Source organism: Anser cygnoides, chromosome 1 (genome assembly GCF_040182565.1).
Source record: "Anser cygnoides isolate HZ-2024a breed goose chromosome 1, Taihu_goose_T2T_genome, whole genome shotgun sequence".
Taxonomy (NCBI): domain Eukaryota; kingdom Metazoa; phylum Chordata; class Aves; order Anseriformes; family Anatidae; genus Anser; species Anser cygnoides.
In genome coordinates this window covers 102412791-102440571 of record NC_089873.1, presented here as the reverse complement: position 1 = coordinate 102440571, position 27781 = coordinate 102412791, and the positions used below count along the sequence as shown (strand labels likewise).

General features: G+C 44.8%; 1 protein-coding gene across 23 annotated transcripts; it reads left to right on the top strand.

The window, feature by feature from the left end:
* ZNF384 (zinc finger protein 384) lies at positions 1 to 27781 on the top strand. Of its 23 annotated transcripts, XM_067004524.1 has the most exons (13): positions 136 to 282; positions 543 to 591; positions 1002 to 1305; positions 1391 to 1580; positions 4306 to 4372; positions 4523 to 4763; positions 5105 to 5435; positions 10134 to 10214; positions 17457 to 17681; positions 18331 to 18513; positions 19325 to 19403; positions 20262 to 20420; positions 20587 to 27781. In XM_067004524.1, exons 4-13 carry the CDS (start codon positions 1528 to 1530, stop codon positions 20860 to 20862), a joined length of 1695 nt encoding a protein of 564 aa, XP_066860625.1. In that variant the 5' UTR covers positions 136 to 282; positions 543 to 591; positions 1002 to 1305; positions 1391 to 1527; the 3' UTR covers positions 20863 to 27781. The 23 variants fall into 23 exon arrangements, with proteins under 23 accessions (XP_066860684.1, XP_066860671.1, XP_066860631.1 ...); XM_067004530.1 differs by lacking the exons at positions 136 to 282; positions 1002 to 1305 and adding an exon at positions 47 to 64; XM_067004529.1 differs by lacking the exon at positions 1002 to 1305.

The window sequence follows — 27781 nt, the reverse complement described above, 5'->3', positions numbered from 1 at the left end:
CGCCACTTCCGCCCTGCCGCCAACCGCCGCTCCCCGCGCGCGCCGCCGCCACACGGCGCTTCCGGTAAAGCCCCGCGCGCTTCCGGCCCGGCCGCTCGCAGCCCCGCCGCGGCGGGCGGGGGGGGGGGGGAGGGGGAGGGGGAGCGTCCCCGTGCCGGCGGCCGCCGCGGCCCCGCCCCCTCGCGACCGGAGGCGGCGGTGACGCCATCCCGCCCCGCTCCGCGCCCCCGGAAGAGCTCGGGCCGCTGACCCGGAAGCGGCACCGCCGCTCCCCTCTTTCCGGTGAGGAGGCTCCGCCGGAGGAGCCGGGGTCGGGGTGGGCGCCGCGGGGCGGGGGGAGGCGCTCGGTGAAAATCCGCCGGGTGAGGGGCAGGCGGCGGGCGGGCGGGCGGCACGGCGGGGCCGCGCTTCCGGCCGTGAGGCGATCCGGAAGCGGAAGCGGCGGGCTGCCTGCCTGCCTGTCCGTCTGCCCGTCCGTCTGGCGGGCCGTCTGTCTGTCTGCCCGCCCGGCCGCCCCCGTAACGCTGGCGGTTTGTTCGCAGAGCCGGCCCTGGAAGGAGGAGAGATGCGAGAGGAGGGAGAGTGAGAGGGGTAAGGAGCTCCCGCAGCACCGTGAGTCAGCCTCGCCCCCGGGAGGGGGGGGGGTTGGGGGACCGGGACGAGGTGCGGGGACCCCCAGCCCCGGGGGGTCTCACAGGGGGGCCGCTGGGGGGGGGGGGGGGGGGGGGGGGGGGCGGCGCATGGGCGGTTCCGAACTCGTAGAGCTCGGGGTTTGGGGCTCAGGGCCTCGGGTGTTACGTTGGGGGGGGGGGTCCCGGTGTGCATCCAGGTGGGCTTGGTCTAAAGACGCGGCAGTGCTTGAACTTCTTGGCGCTTAGGAACTTAGTTGGAGGTGTTTTTCCATTTGATCCAATATCCCGCGTGGGTATCCTCAGTGTTTTGCAGCGATTAAGCCTAAAACCTCCTCGTTACCGACCAGTTATTCCTTGTTACTTGCACAGACATAAAATGACAACTTAAATCACTCGGGGCCTTTTATCACCTGAAAACTGCCTAGAAGATAAACGTCAGGTGTCTGGAGAATAAAGAAAACCACATTACAACTTAATCTCTAAATACCTGCGTATCCAACCTTGATTGTGCCTTCCAGAAACGCAGCCTCTACCTCACCGTGTACTTGCACGTGCTTTTGTCTGTGTGTTTATGATTAAAGTGATGATCCTGCAAAGAAGTATAAGCCCAGCACGTTAAGTATGCGGTTCTGTGAAATACTCTGAGAGCTAAACTTCAGGTTCCTTGTCCCTTGTGAGTTCCCTGGTTCACTCGGTTGTTTATTTGGTGTATGTAAATTTGTGGTCTGTACATAGAAGGTGTTTTTGGTTTATATCAGGAGGGTACGTTGACATCTGTCTGATACTAGACTGGTGCGTAGGAAGAAGGTCCCATCTCTGGCCTGTTTGTGGAAGCTGGGATGATGAAGGCACCGCAGTGGGAACACGCTGTGGTACAGGGTTGAAGCTCCAGCCCATGTGTGATAGTTATAGAGCAATTGGAAGGGTTACGAGCAGAGTTCTGGTAAAGTAAGTGTGAGCGGTGGTAAAGTGGGGGCTGTGGATAGGGGTGCATGTTTTCCGAAATATCCTTCAGCCTAAAAGTGGGATAGGGGAGGGACATCTGCGGGTGTTAGGACAGTAGGTTGGTGCAAGGATCTTCATCTTTGTTTTCTCCCTTTGGAAGATTGGCTTGCCAGTGAGATTGCATGAAAGCTTTGACTCTTACACCGTTTCTCCTTTTCCTCCACATTCTTATAACTTTGTTACACTTCAGTCTTTCAAGCTGATTTTTTTGAGGCCTGACATCTATTCAAGCGTGAAGACTGCTGGGTGGGGAGATGGATTTTAAGAAAGTGTAGTAAAAACAGAGTAGTCATCTTTGGAGAATTAATACAAACTGTTTTGTTGGTGGTGGGTTTTTGTGTGTTTTAATTTTTTTAAACATTTTGCAAAGCAAAGTGAACAAACGTTGGGTGCTTTGTCGAGTTCTGACAGGGGACGAGGTAGAATCAGGAGGCCACTGAGTGCCCCAGCCTGTGCTAGTTCGAATTTTACAGTTTGAAGATGGAGTTGCCTTTCATACTTTCTAAATAAGAAAGCAGTTATGAGATTTTTGTTTAAACTGTCATCTTTCTGTTTTACTCCTAAACTTTGCAGTTGAATCCAAGGAATCTTGAGGCTGGACGATTACAAAGTTTATTTGAAAAACAAGCGTGTGATTATTATATGAGACATTTTTTTCGCAAAGTCAGGTTTGCTTAGGTTTGTCTTTATTTTTTGATGTGGAAGCTGGGCAAATAGAGGCTTACTCATTTAAAACAAAACAACAACCCCCTTGACTTCCCAAACAAAAAAAGATCCCTCTTGATTCAGGGGCTCAATTGCTAAGGAAGGCCTTATCTCTGTATGTATGCCCATCCCGTGGAAGAAAACAGTCATGTACTTAAGTGTTAGATATATAGGGCCTTCTTGTGGGCAGAGTACTTAATTAATCTGGCTCAGAAAAGAAATTAAAGGAAGCTAAGATACCTGCCCCATCGGATTCTGATTGAATCACAGCAATGTAAATCCAGAGTAATTCAGTCAGGCAGCTAGCAGTCTGACTGCATGCCACTGATGCAAGGTAAATAATTCATCCTTAAGTGGGTTTATTGGTTGATTTGTAGTGAGCAAGTGAGGCAGGAATACTTGGCTTTGCTGTTGTGTGAGCAATTCATAAAAACAAAATTAACAGGTAATTTGGTTCATTTAAATACTGCTACTCTACATAGAGGAAAACTGCCTTTGCATTTTGGCTCACACACAGCAATTCCACATGTATTTATTCTGTCCTAATATACTCCTGGAAAGTAAGGGTTTCGTGCTACTCGGGGCATGCTCCTCAGCTTATCTGATGCTCGGGATAGGCCCTTCAGAAACAATATTTACTCGCTAATTAGACTACTGCCACATCACAACAGAAATAGGACTGGTGCTGTTTGCAGATAGCTGCATGAGAAACCTGCAGTGTTTGTTTTCTCTAAGCAGCTTGCTCTGCCAGGCATAGCGTTCGTTGAGCAGAGTTTTTATCGCGTTTGTTTTACCCATCAGATTTGCCATACTTGTTAAGGAATCGGCACCTCTTCTACTTCAGAAAATACCGTTTTGTGAATTTCTTGAGGTTTTCAGTAGCGTTTTCAGAGTGTTGCAAACTTTGGTTGCTAATGATACTGCACAGAGGAATGAGAGGATCAGAATGGAAAGGACTGGTGAATTAGATTTCCTCAGCCAGGTGTTTCTAAGAGATTAAGCCTCTGTCTTCAGACGGCTATCTTCTGGTGTCTAACTGGTCCGTGGAGAGTTGAGATAGAGCCATGGGCATCTGATGGGACAGAATCCTACAGAACCTTGTCCCAAAGACAGAACTGAATTGAGCAACAGAGAGCCCTTCCGTGATCTCACTTGGAAGTCCGGTATCTCAGGAGCAGGGTAGTCAGGTTGTTTCCCCACTGTGCAGTCTGGTTGGATGAAAGGGGAGGATCTGGTCTGTCAGGAGTATTGAGTGACATCTCCGATTTTCTTCCGAGAGTCGGACTGGAGCGGTCAGAGCAGTGGGCAGTGGGAAGTCAGGAGCCCTAGGTTTTACTTCTTGGTCTGCTGTGGCTGTCTGTTACCTCGGGCAAGTCTGTTTCCCTCTCTCTGCCTGTCCTTCTTCCTGTGTAACATAATGCTAATGTGCCCTTGCTGCATCTGGGTCCTTAGAGAGCTGGGGTGGAGGGACAGGCAGGGTCCAAAACCTTCACTGCTTGTGGGGTCAGACTGTCTGTGACAGTGAAAAATGTTTTTCAGCTGTGTTTGCCTGGATGCAGATGCACAGACTTCATCATTTATGGCATGTACTTGGGTAGAGGATAACTGGGGAATCTTAGAGGTGTTTTGGGTCAGATGTAGGCTTTTTTTTTTTTTTTTTGCATGGAGGACTGGTGGGCAAGAGGCATTTGAGATGGACCCAAGCCTGTGGGAATAGCAGACATCTTTTTCTCTGAAAAATAACATGATTTGGGCAGATAGTTCAAAAGTGGGGAGCAGTTGCTTAAGTAAGAACGGGGAGATTAAGGAACTGTCGCAGCATCAGACTGAGTCAGTTCCCTGTTGGAGTCTTTTTGGGTTTAATGTTCCTTTTGTGTATGTGTGTGTGTGTGCGTCTGTCTGTCTTCCTTCTCCTCCATTCCTCTTCCCTTCCCCCTTCCTCTTCCCCCCTGTGCCCAGCTAGGATGGAAGAATCTCATTTCAACTCCTCCCCGTACTTCTGGCCAGCAGTGCCCACCGTCTCGGGACAGGTAAGACCGTTGTCTGCCAACCCGTTATGCTGGCCTTGCTTCCCCCTAGAAGTCCAAGCGCGATACACGTTTGTTGCCCTTCTTGCTCAGCCAACTGCTGGGAGGAGCTGTGGCACAGCGTTCTAAAAGCCATTCTCCCCACCCTTTTAGATTGAGAACACCATGTTCATTAACAAGATGAAGGAGCAGCTACTGCCCACAGAGAAGGGCTGCAGCCTGGCTCCCCCCCACTACCCCGCCTTGCTGACAGTACCCACCTCCGTGGCCCTACCCACCGGTATCGCCATGGACTCAGACACCAAGCCAGAGCAGCTGACACCACACAGCCAAGCCCCTGTGACTCAGAACATCACCGTGGTGCCAGTGCAGTCTGCTGGGCTCATGACAGCAGGTAGGGGACTCCAGAGATGTCTGCAGCAGAGGGGTAGGGGTGGCAGGGAATCCTGGAGAGTCCTTTTTGGGCCGGGGGTTATTCTGAGCATCTGCGATGGTGTGGACTGCCTTGGCCCTGGCCGTGGTTTCACGGCGGATCTCCGGGCAGTCTGTGCACCCGCCCTCTGTGCTGAAGTTTGGCTTCCAGCAGTGGAGACCGGGAATGTTTTGGGCTACTCTTTGTTCTCTTCTGTTTGGGTTGTGTTTAGAAGTAGATGTATAAAGCTTCCTTCTGTGAAGTGAGGAGGTTGGGCGCCGTTAGAGATGTAACACCTGACTTCCATCTTCGTTTGTTTGCAGGTCCTGGTCTGGTGATAACTTCCCCATCAGGTTCCCTGGTGACCACAGCCACCTCTGCACAAACCTTTCCCATCTCAGCTCCCATGATTGTCTCTGCGCTACCCCCTGGCTCCCAGGCAGCCCTCCAGGTGGTGCCTGACCTGTCCAAGAAGGGGACGACCACCCTCTCCGAAGGTGCTGGGGGTGGCGGGGGTGGGGGAGTTGCCCCCAAACCGCCTCGGGGCCGGAAGAAGAAACGATTGCAGGAGTCGGGGCTGCCAGAGATGAGCGACCCCTTTGTGCTGTCAAACGAGGATGATGAGGACCAGCACAAGGATGGCAAGACATACAGGTGGGGAGCAGGGTTAAACCATGACTGTAACGTTGCATGGGGTTGGGGGTGTGTTCAGCCCTTCAGAGGCTTACGCAGGGAAGAAGAGATCTTTTCCTCTTCCCTGTGGAGTCCCTGAGCAGAGAAGCTTTCAGATGCAGGGAGAGCTGAGTTTTCTTTCTGATCGGGAATGTTTGCAAACCAGTGGGTTGACCCCCAAAACTAAGGACCTCCTTAGTGGACAACCTCAATTTCCAAAATGTACAGATGTTAATATTGCTAGGTTGATTAACGACCAGGGTCTTATGGAGGCTGAGCCATATGTCCTTGATGCCACAGCCGGGTAGTATGGCTGGCGTACTGCCGAATGCAGTGCTGTTTGGTGCAGCTGGAGCACTTCTGGTGCAGTTGAAAGCCCTAGCGTACCGGGGTGCCCCAGAAGTAGGACTCCAGTCTGTCCAGTATAAATACCCTAGACTGGATGCACAGAGAGCTGGAAGTGAACCGTGGTGATAGTGCCTGCTCCTGTGTTCATTGCCCAATGTGCTCTCCTCCTGTTCCAACATTCCCAACAAAACGGGAAAAAGTACATTTCTGAATTAGGTATAAGGGTGTTTCTAAGCCCTAAATGTAATGGATGAGAGGGGAGAGTGTTCTGAGCCCTGAAGTTGGGTTTCTGAGCTTGGAGGGATGTGGCTTTAGGAACCTCTACCTGTGAGTCCTGGGAATGGGGGAGAGATTAGCTAGGAGGGAATGCTTAAAGCAGAGGGAAATGAGGGTGGTTGTTTCTGAGAAGGTGGGAACTGGACAGAGCAGCTGAGTGCTAGGAAAGAAAGGGAAGCAATGCGATAGTCTGTTGGCTGGGAAGCAGGAGCAAGTACGGGTGATTCAGTGATGGGCATTTCTCAAGGATGATCAAGATCAATAAGAGACAAATTAGCAGCTAGGTGAAAACAAGTAGGAGGTGAGTTCCTCGTTCTTCTCGCTTCCCTGCTATGTGCCCATGAATCCTTCTGAGGCAGACCGTTTCCCTTTAACCATCCTAGACCTTTTTTTCTTTTCGGTAGATTTAGCTACGTTTCTGGAATAAGAATAACAATATGAAGGCACCTACACAGAATCAGTGCATCCACCGCAGGCACTGTTTCATTTTTAACTATAGCATTTAAAAAAATGTTTATATTTTTAAATCAATGCAGTTAAATAGCTTCAAAACCAGAGCTTGGATCAGCCTTTTTATTCTCTTGCCCAATGTCCCAGTTTTTCCACTTTGAAAATATAATCAGCGTATGGTGAAGAAGGGTAGGAGTGTTAGGTAGCCTGCTATTTGTAATCCCACCATTTATTTTGGGCCCTAGCCACAATTCCACACTCAAGCTGCTTACAGTCTGGGTTGCTAATTAGGTTGTTAAATATGTATTTACAGGGGACACAATTGGCAGTGAATGCTAGAATTAAAGCTGAACCAAAGCTTTAATTATAGCTCCTTGTTTACTTGTAAGTTTGGAAAAAAAAAATGCCAATGACCAGGTGGAGTGACTCAGCAGAAACTTCATGAACATGCACAGTCTGTGTAACTGATCATGGGGAAAAAAATGAGTTTATATGTAGGAGCATGTCATCAGGAAGACTTTCAGTCTTCATCTTCAGTCCAAGTGTGGTACCTCTGCCTCTTCATCCAGCCCCCATCCCAACCCAGACTTCGTCTGGGCACTATTAAGGTGCAAGATAACTAAATTGGTATTTATTGAAGACCACCAAAGAGTATTTCTGCCTTCCTTGGGGTTTTCTCTTTGATGTTTTCCTTGTGCAAGTTTGGAACTAAAAATAATTGTTCAAAAATAAAAGAAAAGACTGTCGTGTTCTGCAGCTGTGGAAGAGAGAATCTTTGCAGTACAGTTTGTACGTAATATGCATATGAATAGAGTTGCAAGTTAAAACTTTGAGGACTCCTGGGTTCCATTTGTATTCTAGATTATGATAATTTGGGTAGTTCCCATTACTATAATATGCAGACATATACTAGCTAAATTAAGACCGTGTGAGGTTTGTCTACTGCTCCCTTCTCAGGCTGAAGGAGGAGTTGCTTGTGGTATACATGTGGATATGTTTGTATGATTTCATCGATTCTCATGGTGATGCGCTAAAGACAATCTAGTCAGATGCCTGGAAGGAGTTTACTATATCGATCAATCTGTTTATTTTTTAATAGTTTATTCCTAAAGCCTGGAAAGCTTTTGTCAATTTGATTATTTTTTTTTGTTTCGTTCTAAATCCTGTGAGCTGTCTTGTTGTGGGTGTCAGAGCAGGAGTCTGATGTTCCTAACTCCAGGCTCCTGGTGTATTGCTGGCGGCAGAGCAAGGCCTTGAACAGGTAGCAGTGAGGGCAGGTTTGGAAGGGATTGGAGCACAAAGATGATACCCCCATTGCAGATCAGTCCGCTGAATGTAGCGATTCCTGTGCCAGCAAACGGAAGATGTTGTGCTGCTCTAACATCTTTGGAAGTGAATTAGCCTGCTGTGAAATTGGTGCAAGAATCTTTTATGACTAGGTTTTTCTTTATAAGAAAAGGCGTGAAGCTTTTGCTAATTCACGTGCTGCTTGCGGATCTTGGACACCTAGCCTTAGGATCAGTCTGGCACAGTCCTTGGTGCTTTGCTTTGTGATATTAGAAAAATGCTCATACCTGAAGGGGACAGCATCTGAATCTGTTCCGTGAAGCATTTTCCTTCGTGAGTAATGTCACTTCAGTCTTGTCTGGATTCATTGTCAACTTTATTAATCTTCCCTGACATCCTTGTAGAACTTACTTTTTCTGTGGAAAACAAGATCATCGAGAGAACATCTTTCTAGAAACAGGCAGTGTGCGAAGCACATGGTTTCTCATCAGAATTTTAAAACATGCCGAGGGAGAGAGAGAGCATGAATCCTGGAGACAGTAGTATCATTTCTTAGCACTGTTTTAGTGCTTGTACATATGCACTTCTTGAAGTTTGTGGTGTGACGTGTTAGACAAGGCTGATTAAATGATGGTTCAGCTTAATCTGTTCCAGATCATCAGTTTTTTGTAAAGGCTCCAGTTCTTAATCTGGAATGACTTTGCAAGCTATACTTCTGAACCTAGTACACCGAGAGCAAAGTTCTTGCCTTGAGAAGAGCCTTGCTGTGATACTTGTGACCAACAAGCTCTCTGTTTCCCACCGTCATTTGTGAGTTCCCTTACTTTCAGTAGGGTCTGGGAAAATTAGGGTGTTTTGGTTTGGAAAACAGTAAGCAGCTAAGGGACATAAGCTTCTGTGGTGTGTCCAGGGAGAAAAAGTGCGCAGAAGCCCTGGAAGGCTTAGCAAGAAACAAAGATAAATGAGCTGTGGAAGGGGGAAAAGCCCAGCAGAGGACCTGTTAAGGAGGAGATTAGGGACACAAGAGGAGCCAGTGGTTTGAATACAGCAGGTGGGCATGTTCTTGGATAGCTTGTTTTCAGCCTTTTTTTTTCCTGCCGTATACTGGATATAATGTTGCTCATTAGTGATTTTCTCATGTTTTTTTTTTTCCTAGATTTGAAGTCAGGCGGTTATGGCTTTTCTAAGCCACAAGTATCTGTTAAAATGTGGCCAAATTTGGCCAAGTTGTAAGCTTTGAAAAAAAAATCTGTTAGGCATGCCTTGAGAAGCTTTATACTTCAGTAGTTGAAACGTGCAAAGATTATTATATCCTCTTTGATGTTACTTGAGGCTTGCATGACTCCGGGCACTGACCAGACTGTCCATCTGCACAGAAGAAGTAAATAACACTCCGACCTCTAGACCTTTATGTGAGGCTGGGCTACTCCTGTACTCTCTCTGCAGTGATAGGCATCTTCTGATGCTGAAGGGCCAAGCACGCTTTTCCTTCAGTCACAACTCCTCATTCTGCTTTGGAAGGGAGTCCTTATGCCCGCCTTTACAGTAACCTTCCCCCCTCCAATGGGCTCAGCGGCAAGGTGAAAGAAAGCTTGATTCAAATGCAGTAGGGACAAGAGTGAGATATGGCTAGGACCTAGAGCTGATTGTGTCTAGGAAGTCTAGAAAGTTGGTAGAGCAGAGACGGGAAACAGAAAGGAGGGAGAAGAAAAGACTAGAGCCTACAAACCAGAGGGTGTGATGGAGAGCCTGTTTGAAAGGGAGAGGTGACTGAGAGAAGATGGGGAAAGAGCAGATCTACTAGGGGCTGGAAAATGAATAGGTGTCTAGAATTAATGGAACAGATGTGGACAAGAGCATGGGATGTGGACAGACAAATAGAACTATGAGAACTAAAATTTGAATATACACTGCAGTGGAGGATGAAGCTGAGGCACGTGGGTAAAGAACGTGGGACTGGGTCGTGGTGCAGGAAAGAGGGGATTGCAACAGGCTGAAAGGCTAGGGGCAAAGGGAGAATAAAGTTTGAAGTATTAGGCAGAAAGTTTGACCACATTCCCTCCAAAGCCTAGAAATATTAAATCCAATATTCCTAAATTTTGCCGTGTTTCTGCTGTCAGCACAAGAATGTGACTTCCTCTGGCAAAGAGCCTCATCCCCCTCTAATGCTAGAAAAAGATGTCAGACTACATTACTATCACTAATTGTCCTTGCTGTGGTGGCAGAGGTCTGTGCAGTGGATCTTAAGATTGCTGATGACCAATGTGGGTGTCGGTACGATGCCACATGTTGGAATTTCTGTTTGCTTTTTTTAACAAGTAGTTCCGTGAGCAGCGGAACTAATGAAGCCTGGTTTCCAGCGGCTCTCTCCTGTGTGGATTCTCTGATGTCTAATCAAGGGTGAGCTTACTAGCCTTTCCCTCAGCAAGGGGCTCCAAGAGGGTCTCTCATCTTTCCCAGCTCCGTATTTTTGTGAAACTTGTAGTGACTTTAAAATCCTTACCCCTTTTTTAGCTTCGGTTGAAATTGGCTTATGATTTCAAAACTAAGGAGGACAGGTGTGCATGAACTTCCATATCTACACACACTGTACACATAAGCTTTGTTTTGGATATGAGTGCTGTGCTTGAAAGTTAGAAATAGAAATAAGACTGACCATTTGCCTTAGGATATAAGGTGAAAGCTTGGTTTATGGCAAGTTCTCTCCCTTCTGCTGAGATGCTGTAACTGTGTGTGTGCATGCACAGGTGTTCTCAGCTCATCGTAGTACAAAGCAGAAGGAATTAACAGTGAAGATTCTTCAGTCATTAATTTTAATTTTAGTGCTTTTTACTTGCATGTCAGTGGAATGCTTGTATGCAAGGGAGTGAAGGGCCAGTTACAGTCTCAACTGGAGAGAGAGAACATCAAAACTCGTCTGTCACTCATCTATCTGATCACACCTTAATTTGGCCCTATTGAGTCAATGCACTTGATACATCCTTGATTATGTGACTACAGTTATTGTATACGTGATGGCCTGTCAGCATCCTGCACAATTACTTAGAGAAAGGAATAATTTTATCAAAAATAAAACAAAAATGAGTTGGGATTGTGGAATAGAGAAGGATGATTTGAGGAAGGCATTTGACTGCTAGTCTGAAGAACTGTAGGCTAAGTTTGCCTCTGCCACAGATTTCCTACAGTATTCTACAGCCATGTGGTTCAGGCCTACAGGTAATCATACCTTGAAGCATGTGCATATACGAGTTAGGTCTAGCTTTCGGTGGATTTGCATGCGCTGCAGGCTAGAAATGACCATAGACAGTTATCCTGAAGTAATTAACATTTGGTATTCCTAAAACCATAATCCCTTCGCAAGTGTCATAGAATAGTCCTCTGTTATGTGTTGGATCCTGTTTTGCTTTGCAGAAGCATTGGATCTTATATGCAGCACAGAAGTCTTTCGGGAGCTGTGATTTAACTGTAAGCAGTATGAAGTTCTTTTAAAAGAAAAATAGTGTTTGCAGCTATCAGGTTAGCCACTCAGAATTACGTCTTACTAATTGTTTTTCACTCCCCTGTCTTCTGCTGCTCCTTCCCATTAAAAATAATGTAAACAGGGGTGTTGTGGAAATAAATGTGTGTCTGAGGAGCACTGATACTTCTGTGGGGGTCCAACAGAGGAGTAATTCTGCAATCTGAGGTTGGAATTGCGTGCGGTTGACAAGGCTCAAGGCTGTTCACATCACAGTGGTGATGAAGAATACTGAACACTTGCTTGTTAAGTATCTATCTGTGCAACATAATAAGGATGCAGTTCTGTGGAAACAGTCAATAAGGCTGTATCAGAACATGCCTGCATTGCGGAGCCAAATTATGGTGACATAGATGACCTTACTTCTGGCACTCCCAAATTTGTTAGTGTTTTCTCATGGGGCTTTGGTGTTCTTTCAATTTTAGCATTAGGTATTATCACTGTAGTAGGAAACATCTCATTGTATTTCGTTGTTTTGCTGGTCTCTTGCTAATGGTGACTGATTTCACAAATTGGTAGAGAAGGTCTTAGGCTTGATGTTGTTCAGTGATTTTGGAGATGAACAGAAAATCGTGGCTGACAATTTACAGGTAGAAGCAGTCCTGGTGGATAGGTAAGGAAAAATAGGGGAAATTCTGCGTGGTTGTTAAGCCAGAACTGTTCAAGCAAAACGTGTTTTTATTACAGCTGAATGGAAGGCTTAGTTTGTTGGTTTATTAACCCGTGTGACTTCTCCCACAGAGTCAGGTATCGAAATCTAGATGCTCAGACACGATATAAAACAACCATCCAATTAGGCCTGGATAGAATTGGAGCAGGAGTTGGACTTGACGATCCTTGCGGGTCTCTTCCAACGTGGGATATTCTATAATTCTCTGAAGTGTCCTGTTGGCTGCTGTTGAACACCTTTGATCTAAAGATAAGGAATATTAGTAATGAGGAAACAGTATCCTGGAAAGCAATGACTATGAAAAAGACTTTTAGGAACTAAATGACATCATGTGAGCTCCCAGTGTGAGGCTGTGATGAAAGAGGGTAAATGCAGTTGCTGAAAGCTTAAGTGCTGAAGTGATTAAAAGAAGATAGGCAACTTGTGAAGCGTGCTGAAATACCACAAAATTCTGGTTCTGATATTTTTCCAAACGATCTTCGAAAAATGGACAAAACACAGGAATCCCCTCAGAAAACTAGAACTGGAAAAATGCTATACAGTGTTAAAAATATCCAGTGCCTTGCCAAGAGCGTGATGCACATTTGTTTTCTGTAATCTTATCAAGCAACCGAGTGACTGAAGGAGTGTGGAAATAAGGAGATTTAGATCTCAATGTAGCTGGTAGATTTGATAGTATACATGTCAATAGTGTAAATTGGCAACTGGAAGCACGTTAAATTTTTGATGTGATTTGGTGATACTCTAGAATTGGAGAAGCAGAGGTACGATTGTCATATGCTTTCATTTGGCATTTCTATACTCGGGCTTTATTTAGGTCTTATCCGAGTTTTGTAGCTGTGTCTCTTAAATGTTCTGTCTCCTTCCCTCTGTCTCTTAAAAAACATTAGTAAGAAAGTGTTTAACTCCAGCTTTAAAAAATTGGGGAGTTTGAAGGTTAAATCAGCATTTATCATGCACTGTGCATCCATTATTATGCTATGATTGCATTAGTTACTTCATTAACTCTGCATTGCAAAGGCAGTAAATTTCTTTCCTTGCTAAATATCTGTTGACTCTGAGAGCCTAAACTTAACTAGTTTAACTTCACACCTTCATGATCTGTTTTTTATAAAAACAAACAAACAAAAACCCTTGTGGTCTAGTATTTGTATTTGTAGTCTAATAGAAAGAACAAGGGTTCAATTAATTTCTAAGACCAATCTCAGTGAATACTAGGAAATTGAATCCTCAAGGCTGTGTAAAAGCTTGCATAGTTTCCACAACTGTGATATCAATTAATTAAGCACTTGATTGAAAAATGCTGTTAATCCACGTTAGGCAAATTTTACTATGAGATGGTATTTCAGATGTTATTTTATCTCATAACAGCATCTGATGAATGAGGCGGAACATTCCATGAAAAGTGGAAAAAAAAGGCCCTCTGTGTCTCAGAGTTGTAGTCTAGTTGCTATAAGCATAATTTTGTTTATGACTCATCGTGATGACTTTCATATGGGTGCAGAATTAGAATTGTGCATCCACCTTTTACTGGCATTTCATGATTTTTGAGGGTGTTTGTCTTAACATGCACATTCTTTTAATGTCTCACTTTATTTCTGTAGATTCCTTATAAAAAGAAAGGATTATAAATGTTGGAAGGGGTTGCTTTTGATCTCTAGCATATTGCTGAGTATTAAATTAACTATTTATATGGAGAAATACACCTCTGCGTTGTTAAGAATATGTTCTCCTAAGCTAAATTTGCAGAGCCATAACAAACAGTTGTAGGGATGTTGTATAATGCTCTCAATGGGAATGCTGCAGTCATTTCTGTTACTTGCTCTCAGAATACAATGGAAGTAGTAGTAGTTTAGAAGCACGATGGGGGGAAAAAAGATCAAAAATGTTTATTAACAAAAAAGAAAAGATTATTTCACATAGCACTATGTTCATGTTTAGCAAGCAGCACTGCCAACTTTTCCTATCCCCAGCAAGGAAAATTTCTCTGAAATGAAACACTGAAGCATTGCAAGTGTCAGATGAAATGTTCTCATTATCCGTATAGATTTAACATTTTTTTGAATCCATGTTTACCCACTAGAGGGCTGATTGCATCTTCTTCTTTAATATTTGATGATGTCTGAGGCAAAATGCAAAACCCTTAATTAAATGGATCATTTGTTCCATTGAAAATGCCTGCTGCCACATAATACAGAACTCTCTGAAGTGCAGCTTTCTGCTGTATTCCAGGGCTTTTTTAACTTACAAGACTTATGACTTTGTTAATGCTACATAACATTCTTGCCCTCTCAGGGCTAATGCTAGTTAGATTATTGGAAAACGAGTCCCTGCAAGATTTTTTTTAAATGTTGTTTGAAAAACACTACTGAAATGTCTACAGCTGCTAAATTCAGACAACTAGGGTTGGTTTCTTGTTTGATTGGTTTTGTTTTGTTCTTATTTTCTGGTTTGTTTGTTTGTTTTGTTTCTAACACTCGGATTTATCTTCCATTCTCATGCAGGTGCCAGCGAGGTTTTGAAATACCTTTTTTATACGTTTACTTTGAAAATGGAAAAGGACATTCAGTCTCTTTCTTTTCATTAAAGTTTATTCTAGGGAAATTCTGACCTGAAGGCAGATACCTAACAAAGTAAATAAGTAAAGGAATTGGTGCACAGATATTATGGGAAATAAAGTAGATGGCTTTATGTCATTACAGACTTAATGGGTTGGACTGCTTAGACTTGATGACATAGTAAAGATCATGAATTTTTCAAAAAGGAATAGACTTTTAAAATACATGGTCATGCGTACAGCACAGAAGAGATTAGTGCCCAACGTTGTGTTGAAGCTCAAGCAAAACTTCTAGAAAGGTATTACTCACTGACGGGTAGATGAATTCTAAAAATATTAATTGTAGGTGCTAAGCTATTGAGATTAGAACACAGCCTCGGAGTGTTGTTCCAAAGATGCATTATTCTCATGGTTGGAAGATCCTATTTCTTCTTGGATTTTTTGAACTCATCCTGTCAGTTATTGTATCTCATGGTACCTTTGCTGCATAAACCAAGCCCACAGTAATTGATTTTTTTTTCCCTGCATAGATTTATATGGGTATTGACCAAGCTATCTTTTAACCTTTCCCCCTAACCAAGATAGACTGGGCTCAGTGAATCTCTTCTGTGAAGTAGATTTTCCACACACCGTCATTCCCAAGTTCTCTGAACTTGTCTGGATCTTTCAGTAATTGTTGACTACATAGTCTTTAGCATTAGGCATGCTGTTGCAAGAATAGTTGCACCATTCCCACTTAGATACCTGCTATTCCCCTTTGATTCATTTAGCCATATTAGCACAACATCGCACTGGGAGCTTGTTCTCAATTGAATGATTCATCATCAGAGGAGTGACACTGTGGAACAGACTTCAATTGAGAATACTGGCAATAAACATCCACTGAGAAGGAGCTTGATAGAGTCATGCATGGGGTTATGAATTAATTCCTTGCGTTAGCAGAGAACTGGACTTGGTAACTCAGTGGTACTTTCGGTTCAGTGTTCACTTCAAAGTTCTTTCTAGCATTGCTTTTTTCAAGGATACAGTCGTCATCCTCTTAAGTATGACTTGATAATTGCAAAATACATATACTGTCTTCAAGTCTAGCTATCATGTTTCAGAAAGTCTGGAGCAAACTGGACAAGTGTTTGGAGATAATTTGGTTTATAAACCAAAAGCTACTTTTTCTAAAAGATGATCCCAATGTTCCTTCTTACTCCTTGTGTCTCTGGCAGACCTAGGGATAAACAGCCAAATTTCTTCTGCTTGTTGATTCCAGAAAGGATTTTTTTTTTAATGTGTGAGCGGGGAGTTATGTAAGGATGTGTTTAGCTTGCGTGTTGTGTTCAGTTGTGCAATTAAAAGGAAATAAGAGAAAGATGAAGGTAGGAAATGCAGAAGCAACCGTTAGAGGTGATAATGAATGTAAAGGAAAAGAAACAATGTTATGGCAGGTGTGTGGTAGAATGCTTGGTAGGGAGGCCCGGCTTCCAGTTATATGGCTTAAAATCAAGCTGTGGCTTTGAAGGGCCTGTGGAAGTTAAGGTAGGTGCTGGATAAATATTGCCTGCATTACATACACTAATTAGACTGCACACTTCATAAAAGCTTCTGGCTCCAACATAAATAGCCACAATAGTAGATGTAATGATGTATCCTCCTAGGAGGAGAAGAAATAGTTGAATGTGGGCACATGTAGTGGGTTTACAAACAGGATAAGCTCTCTGTGGTGTGTAATACTTGCAGAGACTTTTGTCACTGGGCATTTTTTTAAAACACTGGTAAAACTTAAGGAAATTCCCAGACAAAAACATAATCAACACACCACAGCAGGCAGAACAGAGGTCTTCTAGGTGGCATTTTTCCCTCAGATGTGACCCTGGAAGTTCCAAGTGCAGGTTCCATTTTGTCTTGTTTAATGGAGAAGTCTGCAAATGGAAGGACTTAAATTCAGAGAAACTTTAACTCTGCTCCGTGTTGTCACACGCTTTTGAAGGAGAAAATAAAAGGCCAGCAAGGGATGCAGCCTCTATGGTTAAAATGACAGAGAGACAAAATCTTTTACCATCTTGAATTGTATAGCAGTGCAGGCTTCTTTTAACAACCTGGTGTCAAGATGGAGGAACAGTTTTTAACAGCAACATCCATAGCAGATAATGCCAACTGCTTCTTCCTGTTCAAAGAATCTGTGTTGCCAAATATGTTTCTGATCTTTATGGGAACAGATGGGTCCAAACTCCTAGACAAAACATTTTAAAACATCAGTAAGATAGAATTGGTGAAAGCCAATTAAACCAGTGAAATATCTGATTATATTTGCAGAGTATCTTTGTGAGACCCACTAGGAAAGTAGTGCTATTGTTAATTTCAGCATTGCCTTCAAATACGTGAATGTCTTCTCCAAAAACGGGAGCAGAGTTAAGTGTTTTGGTCATGACTGCTTTTGCAGACTTTGCAGTACGTGGAATTAACTTTTATTATGAAGACACACCTTAACCTGGATTTTCAGGTTTTCCAACTTTTTTGACTGAAATAAATCATAGATGAACAAAATGTTTTTTGTCTGGGAATTATTATTCCTGTCCCCTTCAGATTGCTGTTGGAAAATTTCCGAAGTGCTACCCTGTCTCCCTTGTAAGCCTAATAAATTAATCTCTTTGATTCTTCCAAGACCTTTACTTGTGTGGCTGCAAGGTATAAGTCTGGTCTTTCCTGCCAGTTCCTAGCTTAAGTTTGTCCCTCTGGGACTGGAGTACTTGCAGCTGAGCATAATGTCCGAGGTGAAACTTCCCCTGATCCACATGGTCAGAAACTATCCTTTATTCACTCAATGTGGAAGACCCCTTCCAGTTAGAGTTGATAGATATTGGGGCTTGCCCCGTATGACACTCTCTCTTCCCCTCACCCCGGTCCCAGGTGCCGGATGTGTTCGCTGACCTTCTACTCCAAGTCGGAGATGCAGATCCACTCCAAGTCCCATACGGAGACAAAGCCACACAAGTGTCCTCACTGCTCCAAGAGCTTCGCCAACAGCTCCTACCTGGCCCAGCACATTCGCATCCACTCAGGGGCCAAGCCCTACACGTGCAGCTACTGCCAGAAGGCCTTCCGCCAGCTCTCCCACCTGCAGCAGCACACACGGTAAGGGCCAGAGGAGGCTGGGGGCCCTCTGCACTGCATGTTGCCGTCATCCCAGCATGCTGTGAGCACTTTCAGTGGGTGACTACCTGGGGAGACCTTGCTGTTTTCCACAGGCTGGTCATGTCTCAAACACAACAAACCGGCAGTCGTGGTATCTGACACATAAGACTTGTCATTTACTGTGAGGGGCTGGGTGTGCGCAGAGGTTAGTGCTGCTTACTCTAAGGGGCGTCTGCAGTGGAGTGACACTTTCTGACAGAAGGTAGCGCTGGTTTTGTCAGCACTAGAGTAGAGTGGGCGTAGAAGGACTGTTCCCTGTCACCCCAGCCTAGTCCTGCCAAACATCTCAGTCCAGGCTTGCAGCCCCCCTGCTATTTCAGCCATAGGCTTCCCACACAGCTCTGCCAATGCCCCTCAGTCCAAACTCTATAGTTCCTCTCTCTGGATCCTCCCCCGGTGCGGACAGACCATGGTCTCTTGAATCCAAGGGGAGCACGGTTTGAGACCGAGCAAGCTCAGGCCGTGTTTGGAGTTCCTCTGTGTAGCAGATAGCGTGGTGCTGTCCCACCCCCTTTGTGCCCTCATTCCATCAGCACTAGCCAGATGGCGGTCGTGTCCAACTGCTGCTGCTCCTCCTCCTCTTCGGCAGGATCCACTCCAAGCTCCACACGGCGATTGTCAAGCCCCACAAGTGTCCTCACTGCTCCAAGAGCTTCGCCAACACATCCTACCTGGCCCAGCACCTCCGCATCCACTCGGGGGCCAAGCCCTACACCTGCCGCTACTGCCAGAAGGCCTTCCGCCAGCTCTCCCACCTGCAGCAGCACACACGGTAAGGGCCAGAGGAGGCTGGGGGCCTGGCCCTGGCCCCCCCGCGCTGCCGGCATGCACCTGTGGAGCACGCGCGCCAAGCATGCGGGGGGCGGGCGGGGAACGCGGCCGGCTGCACCCACAGAAGGAGGTGACCCACCAGAGTGGACGGAGTGGAGGCTGCGCAGGAGACACTGACCACGGCAGGGCAGAGGTGGGCACGTGCTGTCCCTGGGGATCCTTGGTCTTGCACCGCGGGGGGCACAGAGAGAGAGCAATAGAGAGAGAGGCATTGGCCGTAAGGGATCCTGGCACCATGGGGGTTGGACTGAGTGTGTGGAAGCTTGTCCTGGCATTGCAGGGGGACAGGGACACATGAACGCATTTCCCCAATAATGTGAAGGGAAGACTGTTGTAATGTGTATCCTGAGAAGGAACAGAGCTGTTTTCTCGGTACTGTGTGAGCAAGAGAATGAATTCCTCTTGGTCACAGTGTGGGACTCCTGAGCTTGGAGCAGGGAGTCTGGGCCGCCAGGCCCCTTGCCGTTCTTAGGTGACCCCCGTGCCAAGCTGGTCAGGTGTTCCTAAGCTCTTGCTCCTCAGTCCTAGCCACGTTCTGAACTCTGCTTGCATGTATATCTTTTCTAACTTCTAGCTGGACACAGGAGCTGGGCAGAGCTCTCCTTGTCCAGGTAGAACAGCATCTGGAGGCAATATCATCCCCTTCCCCGCACTGCTGAGCAGCTGTGAGATTGGATCACGGCATCAGGCCCTGGCAGTCTGCGCTGCTTGTTTGCTCACTGCCTCCTGTTTGTGCTCTTCCTCCTCGACAGTATCCACACCGGGGACCGACCCTACAAATGTGCTCACCCTGGGTGTGAAAAGGCTTTCACCCAGCTTTCCAACCTGCAGGTAAGGGACTGGACATGCCCTGCTCAACAGTGGGGGTGGCAAATACAGATGTCAAGCGGGAGGAGATGGAAAATGCTGGGAGGAAGAGTGAAAGAATACAGAAAAGCTGTTGAAGTGCTGGACAGGGGAGAGATTCGTGGCTCTGATGGCAATAGTGACCCAAATAAGTCACATAAGGAGTTGCATCCTGTAAAATTTTAAGATTGACTTGCAAGCAGTGATACCTTGTTAAAGTTCCTCTGATCTGTTCTGCAGAGTTTTCTAATGTAGCTGGGGTAAGACTTTTTCTAAATCTCATACATGGAGTAAAATCTCTGTAATAGGTGTTTTTGTTTTACAATGGAACGGGGGACATAAGAATAGGGATTTAGGGAAGCAGAGATGGTGTGTCCTGTTACAATATCCTGGAGGAGGGGAACTGTAGAAAATGCCGAATGGCAAAAAGCTGTAAATGCCTGTGAGCAGTTAAAGAAGATCCTGCCTTGAGAGTTGACAGATGTGGAGAGTAAATGTGGAGAGAGGTAGAAAGGGGGGGGGGGGGGGGGGGGAGGGCGGAGACTGGGAATGTTGCATGGAGACTCAGAAGATGGGGATTGTGGAGAGTTAAGAGACTCTGCTCTTCAAACGCCTAATACGGCTGAGAAGATAAGGTGTCTGTGGGAAAGCTGTAGTGGACTGGGAGGGAAATAGCTGTCCTGTGCTAGGAGCCAGGCGTACCTTGCTCAGCATACTGGGGCTTAGGGAACTTGGAGCCTGACGGGAATGGAGCGTTAGAGGTAAAGCAACCTCCAGTGTTAACATTCGCTTCCTTACCTGTGCCTGTGTTCTCTTTTTTTCCACCCTGCTGCCAACCCCCAGTCCCACAGACGGCAGCACAACAAAGACAAACCTTTCAAGTGCCACAACTGCCACCGTGCATACACGGATGCTGCCTCGTTGGAGGTGCACCTGGCTACGCACACGGTGAAACACGCCAAGGTCTATACCTGCTCCATCTGCAGCCGGGCCTACACCTCGGTGAGTATTTGCTCCCCTGAGGGGGTGGCAGAAGTGGAAATACTTCTCAGGGAGTCGATCCTTCAGGTCCCACGGGAGCAGCCCCGTGAGCTGTCATATCCCTCCCTGTGGGCTGTGGCTTTTGTGAAAGCCGTCCCCTCCTCTCATGCCGTTCTTCCCGTTGCAGGAGACGTACCTGATGAAGCACATGCGGAAACACAACATCCCTGACCCCCAGCAGCAGGTGGTTCAGGCCCAAGCCCAGGCCTCTCAGCAGCAGCAGCACTTCCAGCCGCAGGGGGGTGGGGCAGCAGGGGGCCCTTCTGGAGACACTAACCCACCCAACCCTCCCCCTCAGTGCTCCTTTGACCTGACTCCTTACAAGACTTCAGAGCATCACAAGGACATCTGCCTCACTGTCAGCACCAGCGCCATCCAAGTGGAGCACCTCTCCAGCTCCTAGAGAGACCTCAACCCAGGGAGCAGAAAGCCTCTTGTGCATAGCCTGCGCCCGGGGCACTGCTTGTGCAGCGGCCCTCCTCGTGCAACAGTCTCCGGCCTCTCCTCCTGCAACAGCCTCTTCTGGCCGTGTAACCCTGTTCATGGCAGCCCCTTGAACAACAGCCTGTCTCAAGGGGGTGCTCCTTCTGTGCAACAGCCTGCCTGGTAGGAGGATGCTTCCTTGTGCAAGAGCCCCCTTCCTGTGCTGGGATCACTTCCTCATGCAAGAGCCCCTCCTTTCAAACCCAAAGAAAGGCCCCTGTTCTGCCTTCTCTCTCACTGTAGGATGTGCGTGAAGGGGGTGGGGAGGTGTTGAGACGTGCGTGGTGTGATGGGATGGAGAGATGGTCCTTGTACATACAGGGGCTTGGACACGTTTTCAGCGGGCCACAGAAGAACGTGGCAGGGTTCACAGCTGGATGGGTATTTTTGAGGATTTCCTTGAGTGTCTAAGAGAGAAATATCCATTCCTGTCCCTCCTGCTTGTGAAAGGGAGGAGGGGTCGCTTGTCCTGCCCCAAGGACTGGATGGGAGAAACCATCTCCACAGCGGAAGGTGAAACCAGTGTGGGGGAGAGGTGAGGCTTGTTCTCTGGGCTGGACAGGTGCCTACACTGCCCGAGGGCTTTGGAGCGTTGCACTCTTTCTTCTCCCCTAGTGGAGAGCAATAGAGAGGAGTCTGTCTGAAGTAGCTGCTGCCTCTCCCAGCTGTCTGAGCAGCATGATGGCCAAGGCCCTGTAGGAATGTGGGTTCCTGCTCATTGCTCTTCCTGCCCATTGTGGATGATGTCCTAGCAGCTTGTACTTCTCCTCCTCTCCCTCCTGCTTCCCCCCCACCTCCTCAGAAAAGCCTGCAGGCATCAAGAACAAACCAAAAAGCAATGGAGGGGAGGGTAAGAGACTGCCAAAATAATCATCACCCTTCTCTCTACTTCCTTTACTGAAAGGTGGAACAGCAGCAGTTCTGACTCTTACACACCTGTCCTGCCCCCAGTTTCCCAAAGGGAAGGAGGAGGAGGAGGAATAGACCAGTCTTTTCAAGGAGCCGGCAGGTGTCAGGGAAAGGCTAGCTTCTCTGCTCACCTCCCATCAGAGCGCTCTCCCAGGCTCCCTCTTGCCAAGACGGGCTGGACTCACATGGCAGTGGTGGCCTCTTCTGGACCCTGATCATGGGAGAGAATCCCCAAAAGGTGGACAGTGGAGAGAAAGGGATGAAGATCCTCACAGAGAGACCAATCTAATGAGAAGGGGGAGCCAAAAAGAATAAACTGAAGGCCCCTTGAATTTATATATATATATATATAAATATCTATTCCCCACCCCTGGCCCGCTCTGTCCTTGCTGTAACTGTTTCTATCTCTGTGTTTATAAAACGCATTATCCTGGCGAATTTTTATTTTCAATCTTTGTTTGTTTTTCCCTCTCTCTTCGTCTTCAGATTACCCCCCCTTTTTTTTTGGTCCACATGACTACTAGTCTTGTGTGTCACTTCTTAGTTTCTTTGGATCATGGAGGCTGACTGGGAAGAGAATGAGAAGGCAAGGGAAAAAGCATGTGTTGCACTCAAATCCTATAGAATCCCAGACTTATGTATGAACAACCAGTAGGGGCTTTTTTTTTTTTTTTAACCACCCTGTGTAGAAATAAATTGGTGTAAAAGGCTCCTTGAAGGTGCTGCTGCGAGCACCCTGCCCCTGTGACGTGTGTTCCTTCTCCACGCACCAAAACACTGCATGAGCATCTCGCTGCGGTGAGTCCTGAATGGCTGTGTGAACGCGAGCAGTGCATCCCTGCCTTTGGGCAGCCTTGTGGTTTGCACAATGAAAGTGAGGAGCTCTGCACCTGTGTAGCCTGCGGCGGAGAACTGTTTCTCTGCGCTTAGTCAGCAGGGTTGGCTGCAAATGGTTGGATTGTTTTTTAGATCCATAGATTAGGCTAGAAGAAGCCATCTTACTCCTGCATTTTACAGGTGACATTTCAACCCATTTATCCTGTTCTGAGCCTCAGTAACTAATATGCTTTTGACGTACGTGTTCACAAAATGGATTGGCTTGATTTTGAGGCACAGGGACACAGCAAATCCCTTCCATTGGTAGCCTGCTGCAAGGGCTTTGTGTTCTTGCTTTAAAATATCTAAGCCTGATTTCACCTTTGGATTTGTTTGGCTTTGGCTTCTAGTTACTAGTTCAGGTATGTCCATCCCACCGATTCAGAGACCCTTAGAGCACATTGGGGCTTTCTCCCCTGGTCTGGTGTTTAAACACTGTAATACCACCTCTTAATCTACTTCTTGACAAGCTAAACAGATGGAACTCCTTCAGTCTTCCACTGTAAGGGATTTCCTCCAGCCTGTGAATTATTCTTATCGTTTATTTCTACATCTTGGCAAATTCTTCAGTATCTTGTAGACGTGTTCATTTCAGAATTAAGTGTTCAAGCCCCATTGCCATGGACAAGGTTGCCCTGCCCTTTGCCTTAAGTCTGCAGAGGATTGCGTTTGCCCGTTTCTTGCAGCGTTTTACTGGAGCTCACATTAGCTGCTTATCTGGTGTGACTCCTAGATCATCTGAAGTCTCAGCTTTCCATGATAGTATTTTTCCCCTTTCTGCAGGCATGGTCTGAGTTCTTACTTCATGGTTACTTAATGTGAGTCTATATCAGAGTCTATTGTGTGTGAACAGACCTAGCTTACTGATGGTCCAGGTTACGCACCACTTTGTCAGTTTTGTCAACCACAAACTGTATCAGTTGTTACTTTTTACTTTCTGATCCAGGTTGAAAATGCTATATTGCATCTGACCTACACTAACTTGAAAAGCGTCATTCAGTGCAACTTTTTATTAGCTTCTTCTTGAGACTTGCAGGCTAGTAGTCATTTCTTAATCTTCTTAGTATGTGATTATGTACAGTAAATCTTTTTGACTTACGGTGCTAGGTCAATGCCTTACAAAAGTTTAAGTATGTTGCACCTATGCAGTCCCCTTTGTTAAACCAAATGTATAATGATGTCTTCAAAGAATGAAATTAGGCTTTTTTTTTTCTTTTTTTCCTCTACAAAATCTATATCCTGTAAACCTTTGGATTATAGGTTTTATTCTTCATTCATTCATTCTTCATCTCAACAGCTCTTCCGTTATTTTGCCTCAGACTAATTTTGACATTGAATCATTTCATTTGCCTTTTGGGAATACTGTCATTGAATGTCTTACGGTATTTCTCTAATATCCCAAGTTGAATGAAAATTAGAATCAATGGGCTAGAGAGCTTGTTAGTCAACTGGAAAGACTCCTGCTTGTTTGCTGACTTGAAAATATATGTCCCCAGCAGATGTTGTCTAACTTCCTACTTTGATACTAAGGTACTGGAGAGAAGTTGCTATTTTCGTACTACTACTGCCACATTCTGTTTCTTTCTGAATATGGGATTAGAAATATTTTGTTGACTGATTGTCCTTGTTCTGTGTCACTAGCAATTTAATCATTTTTATTTAGCATGGATCAGTACTATTAGTAATATTTGTTTACTTTTTATTTTAAAAAATGAATGAAAGTTCCAAAATCCATATTATCTGTAGTTTTGATAGCTGCAGAGCTTTCCTTACCAGTTTTCTCTATTTAATAATACCTAATTTATGTCAGTTGCTGTCTGGCCTTCCTCTTTTCAATGTGTTATATTTTGGCCTTTTCTCTCTCTTTTTAAATTGTTTCTTCTTGCTCACAGACTTCCTCACTGAACCCAGGGCAAGCTTTTACCCAGTTTCCCCCTCTTCCTTGATTGTGGAATTGGAGCTTTTTTGGCCATATAATAAATTTTTCTTAACAGTTTTCATTCACATTTTTCCGTTTTACATTTTTTTCTTATGCACAACTCAGTTTACAGTTTTTCTCACTTTGGCAATTGGCTTTGTGAGGCACAGACTCTGGATAGGTTTATTACTGCTTGTGGCTCTCCTCCACATGCCCATATTCAGTAGGAACAGGACAAAACTGCCAGTTTCTGCTCATGTTATTATCTTGTCTTGTATGCATCACCTCGAAGTCTGAAAAATTGACCTGTTTTGGGTGCAGTGTCTTGTATCAAGAAAACTAGTTTTGAAAATTGGAAGTATATTTTGCTGACTGGCTGGATTCCTTGGGGAGTGTCTTGCAAGTTACAATTCCTTGCAGTGTTTGCTTTTTTTTTTTAACATGTTAAAGGTGCTTGAAATCACCTTACCTTGTTTGATTTGTTGTTTTCTAATGTCTTCTATCCTTCCCCTTCTTGGAATTGTTGCCAAGCATGGGGATCTATATGTATTTAAGGCTGTACAATTCTTTTGTTACCAGTTATTTCAAAGATATTGCTTGTGTTTGTGCAGTTTGCTGCTGTTCCTGTAATTTTTACTGTTGCCCAGGAAGAAACCAATGATTTTTATTAAGGGACTTTCCCATCAAGTTTCAGAAGTGCCACTTTATTCCAGGATTTATTTTTTTCCCCCTCATCAACGAAAAATTCTTATTTCTGTGTTTACCCAGGCTCCTGTTGGTGGTGTAGAAATAATTGAAAATACCTTATTCTCACTATCACTTACTCAAGTTTGTATCAGGTCTTCCTCATCGAATTTCTGAGGCTATTTAACACATATAAAGTACTTCAGGTGATTTTAAAAGTCTGGTTACTACCTGCAGGATGCAAAATATAACATCCACACAAAATTATCCCCTACTGAGATGAAGCTGCAATTTCCACAGTCTGCAGCTTTTCAGCTTTGTACACTCAAGGTGACAACAGTTCAATTATTTAACTTCCACTCACAAGAATGGAATATTCTCTTTACTTTCTCTTCAGCTCCCTGAATTCTTTAACTATGCATTTTCTTTGTGATGCCAATCCATTTGTTCCTGTGTGTCTGTACCCAAGAAGACCTTACATTGACTCTGGAGTTCTGCCTTAGGCTGCATCTTGAGTCTCTGCTGGAAGGCGGTAGCACTTTTTCTTCTTGTCTTTTCTGAATCCATTGTCAGTTCTAAGCTGGATTTTGCAAATTATCACTGCTTTAAAAGGAAACATCACGTAGGCTGGAAATCATTTAGAAAAGTCACCCACAAAACAGTAACTGAACCTCAGCTGTGACTAATGATAGTATTGCTGCTCTACCATTCAGTTAAATCTTCAAGAAAGATTTAAGACTTTTCATAATTTAAAGACTTATGTTTAATCAACCATGTCCCTTATTAAATTTTTTTTTGTTGGTTATCACTGCCATTAAAACTACCGTTCTATTTTACTTTTTTTTTAACTTCATAGGGTCTTGTTATGCCTGTGTTCAGTACATTAAAGTCTTCTGCTATCAGAAATCTTTTTCTTTTGTAATGAGTTACAGACCATGATCAAGCCACTGTATTCATCTTTCCAAACAGCTGAATTAAGTCAAGCTGGTTTAGGTATCTCACGATAAGGCTTAGCTCCATCATGTAGCATTTACCTATTGCCTTTCATTTTCCCTTATGAACGGCCAGGCTGTGCAGTATGTAGATGCAAGTCTTGCTACATTATTCCTAGACAGTTATTTTGAACCACCAAATTTATATGGCCATAAAAGAATATGCAATTCTTTTAATGAGATCTTTTTCATTAAATTAGATCAAATAACATTATGTTTCCTTTTTTAGCTGAGTGTAACCCAAATTGATTACACTCTGATTTTGCCAAATCAGTGTTAGGTTAACTGGCTTATAGCAACCTGGATAATCCCCCTTACTTTTTCAAATATTTTTAAATGAAGGTATTTACTTGTTTTCTGGAACACATTCAAACTCCGAGGTTCTTCTGAAAGGAAAGTCCATTATTTTCATCTGCTTGCCAGATTATTCTTTTAAATCTTGATTGTGAGCTTCTAGCTATGCAACTTCTAGGATATTTTATGGGTAGATGGGTAGAACTAAACATCTTCCTGAATATCATGGACAATTGGTAATCTTTCATTACTTCACAGATTTGTCTACATCTTCCATCTTTCTTCATAATATAGAATATAATTGAGATCCTGCCTGTCTTCTATATTTTTATTATTTTATCATCTTTGTATCAACTAAAGGTTATATATCATGTCTAGGATTTTCTTCTAATATTTTGCAGGTGATGTACCTGAAAGATGCCCAAGTTTACTAGTACAGTTTCAGAACATAGAATGAAATCGCTCTGTACATTTCATTAACTACACAATAGGTACCTGTTCAATCGTCATTCCAGGTACAACAGATTAAATTTGTGTGCATGGTTTCTTGTTTCTGTATAGGACACCGAAGTACTAGAGAGATGTAGTGACTTGGTCCAACAAACATTTCGATTTCATGTAGTGTCTGTGTAATGAATGGAAAAAAAAAACAACTGCAAGAAAAGAAATCATGATGCCAAAGAACTAGAGTCTATGCCTAGTTTTGCTGCTCAATTAGGATATGCTTTTGGAACGCGCACACTGCTATAACATGGGGCATTTGGCATCCTCTTCTGTATGTAAAGCTGATTTACCACCTTGGGGGCAGGTGCTCCAGTTCAACTGATGTTTGTGAGAATGAAGTGTGGGTACATCTACTCTTTTCTGAAGAGAAGGAAATGCAGAGCAGGGGCCTCTGAACTGAGACTGTAAAAAAGAGAGAAGAGTTGAATGTGTGCCTCTACAGCAAAAAGGGAACTAAACAAGAAACTTTGGAGTTGTAGGCCTACTGCTGCGGTATGCGTAACAATCCCTCTCAAGTACTGACTACCTTGTGGTCCTTGGAGAACACTTAAAGAGGTCTGTAAGGTAACTGAAAAGCTGGAGGCTTAAATTTTATGCAGATGTTCACATTTCCAAGGGAAAATACACAGGCATCTGTAGATCAATAAAGTCTGAGAACCTAG

Bases quoted from the DNA above. Each gene is read 5' to 3' on its own strand.
- ZNF384 (XM_067004515.1), top strand. From the start codon at position 4,205: ATGTTCCTTTTGTGTATGTGTGTGTGTGTGCGTCTGTCTGTCTTCCTT. The intron at 4,764-5,104 runs GTAGGGGACTCC...GTTTGTTTGCAG, and splicing joins TGCTGGGCTCATGACAGCAG to GTCCTGGTCTGGTGATAACT. The intron at 20,421-20,586 runs GTGAGTATTTGC...TTCCCGTTGCAG, and splicing joins GCAGCCGGGCCTACACCTCG to GAGACGTACCTGATGAAGCA.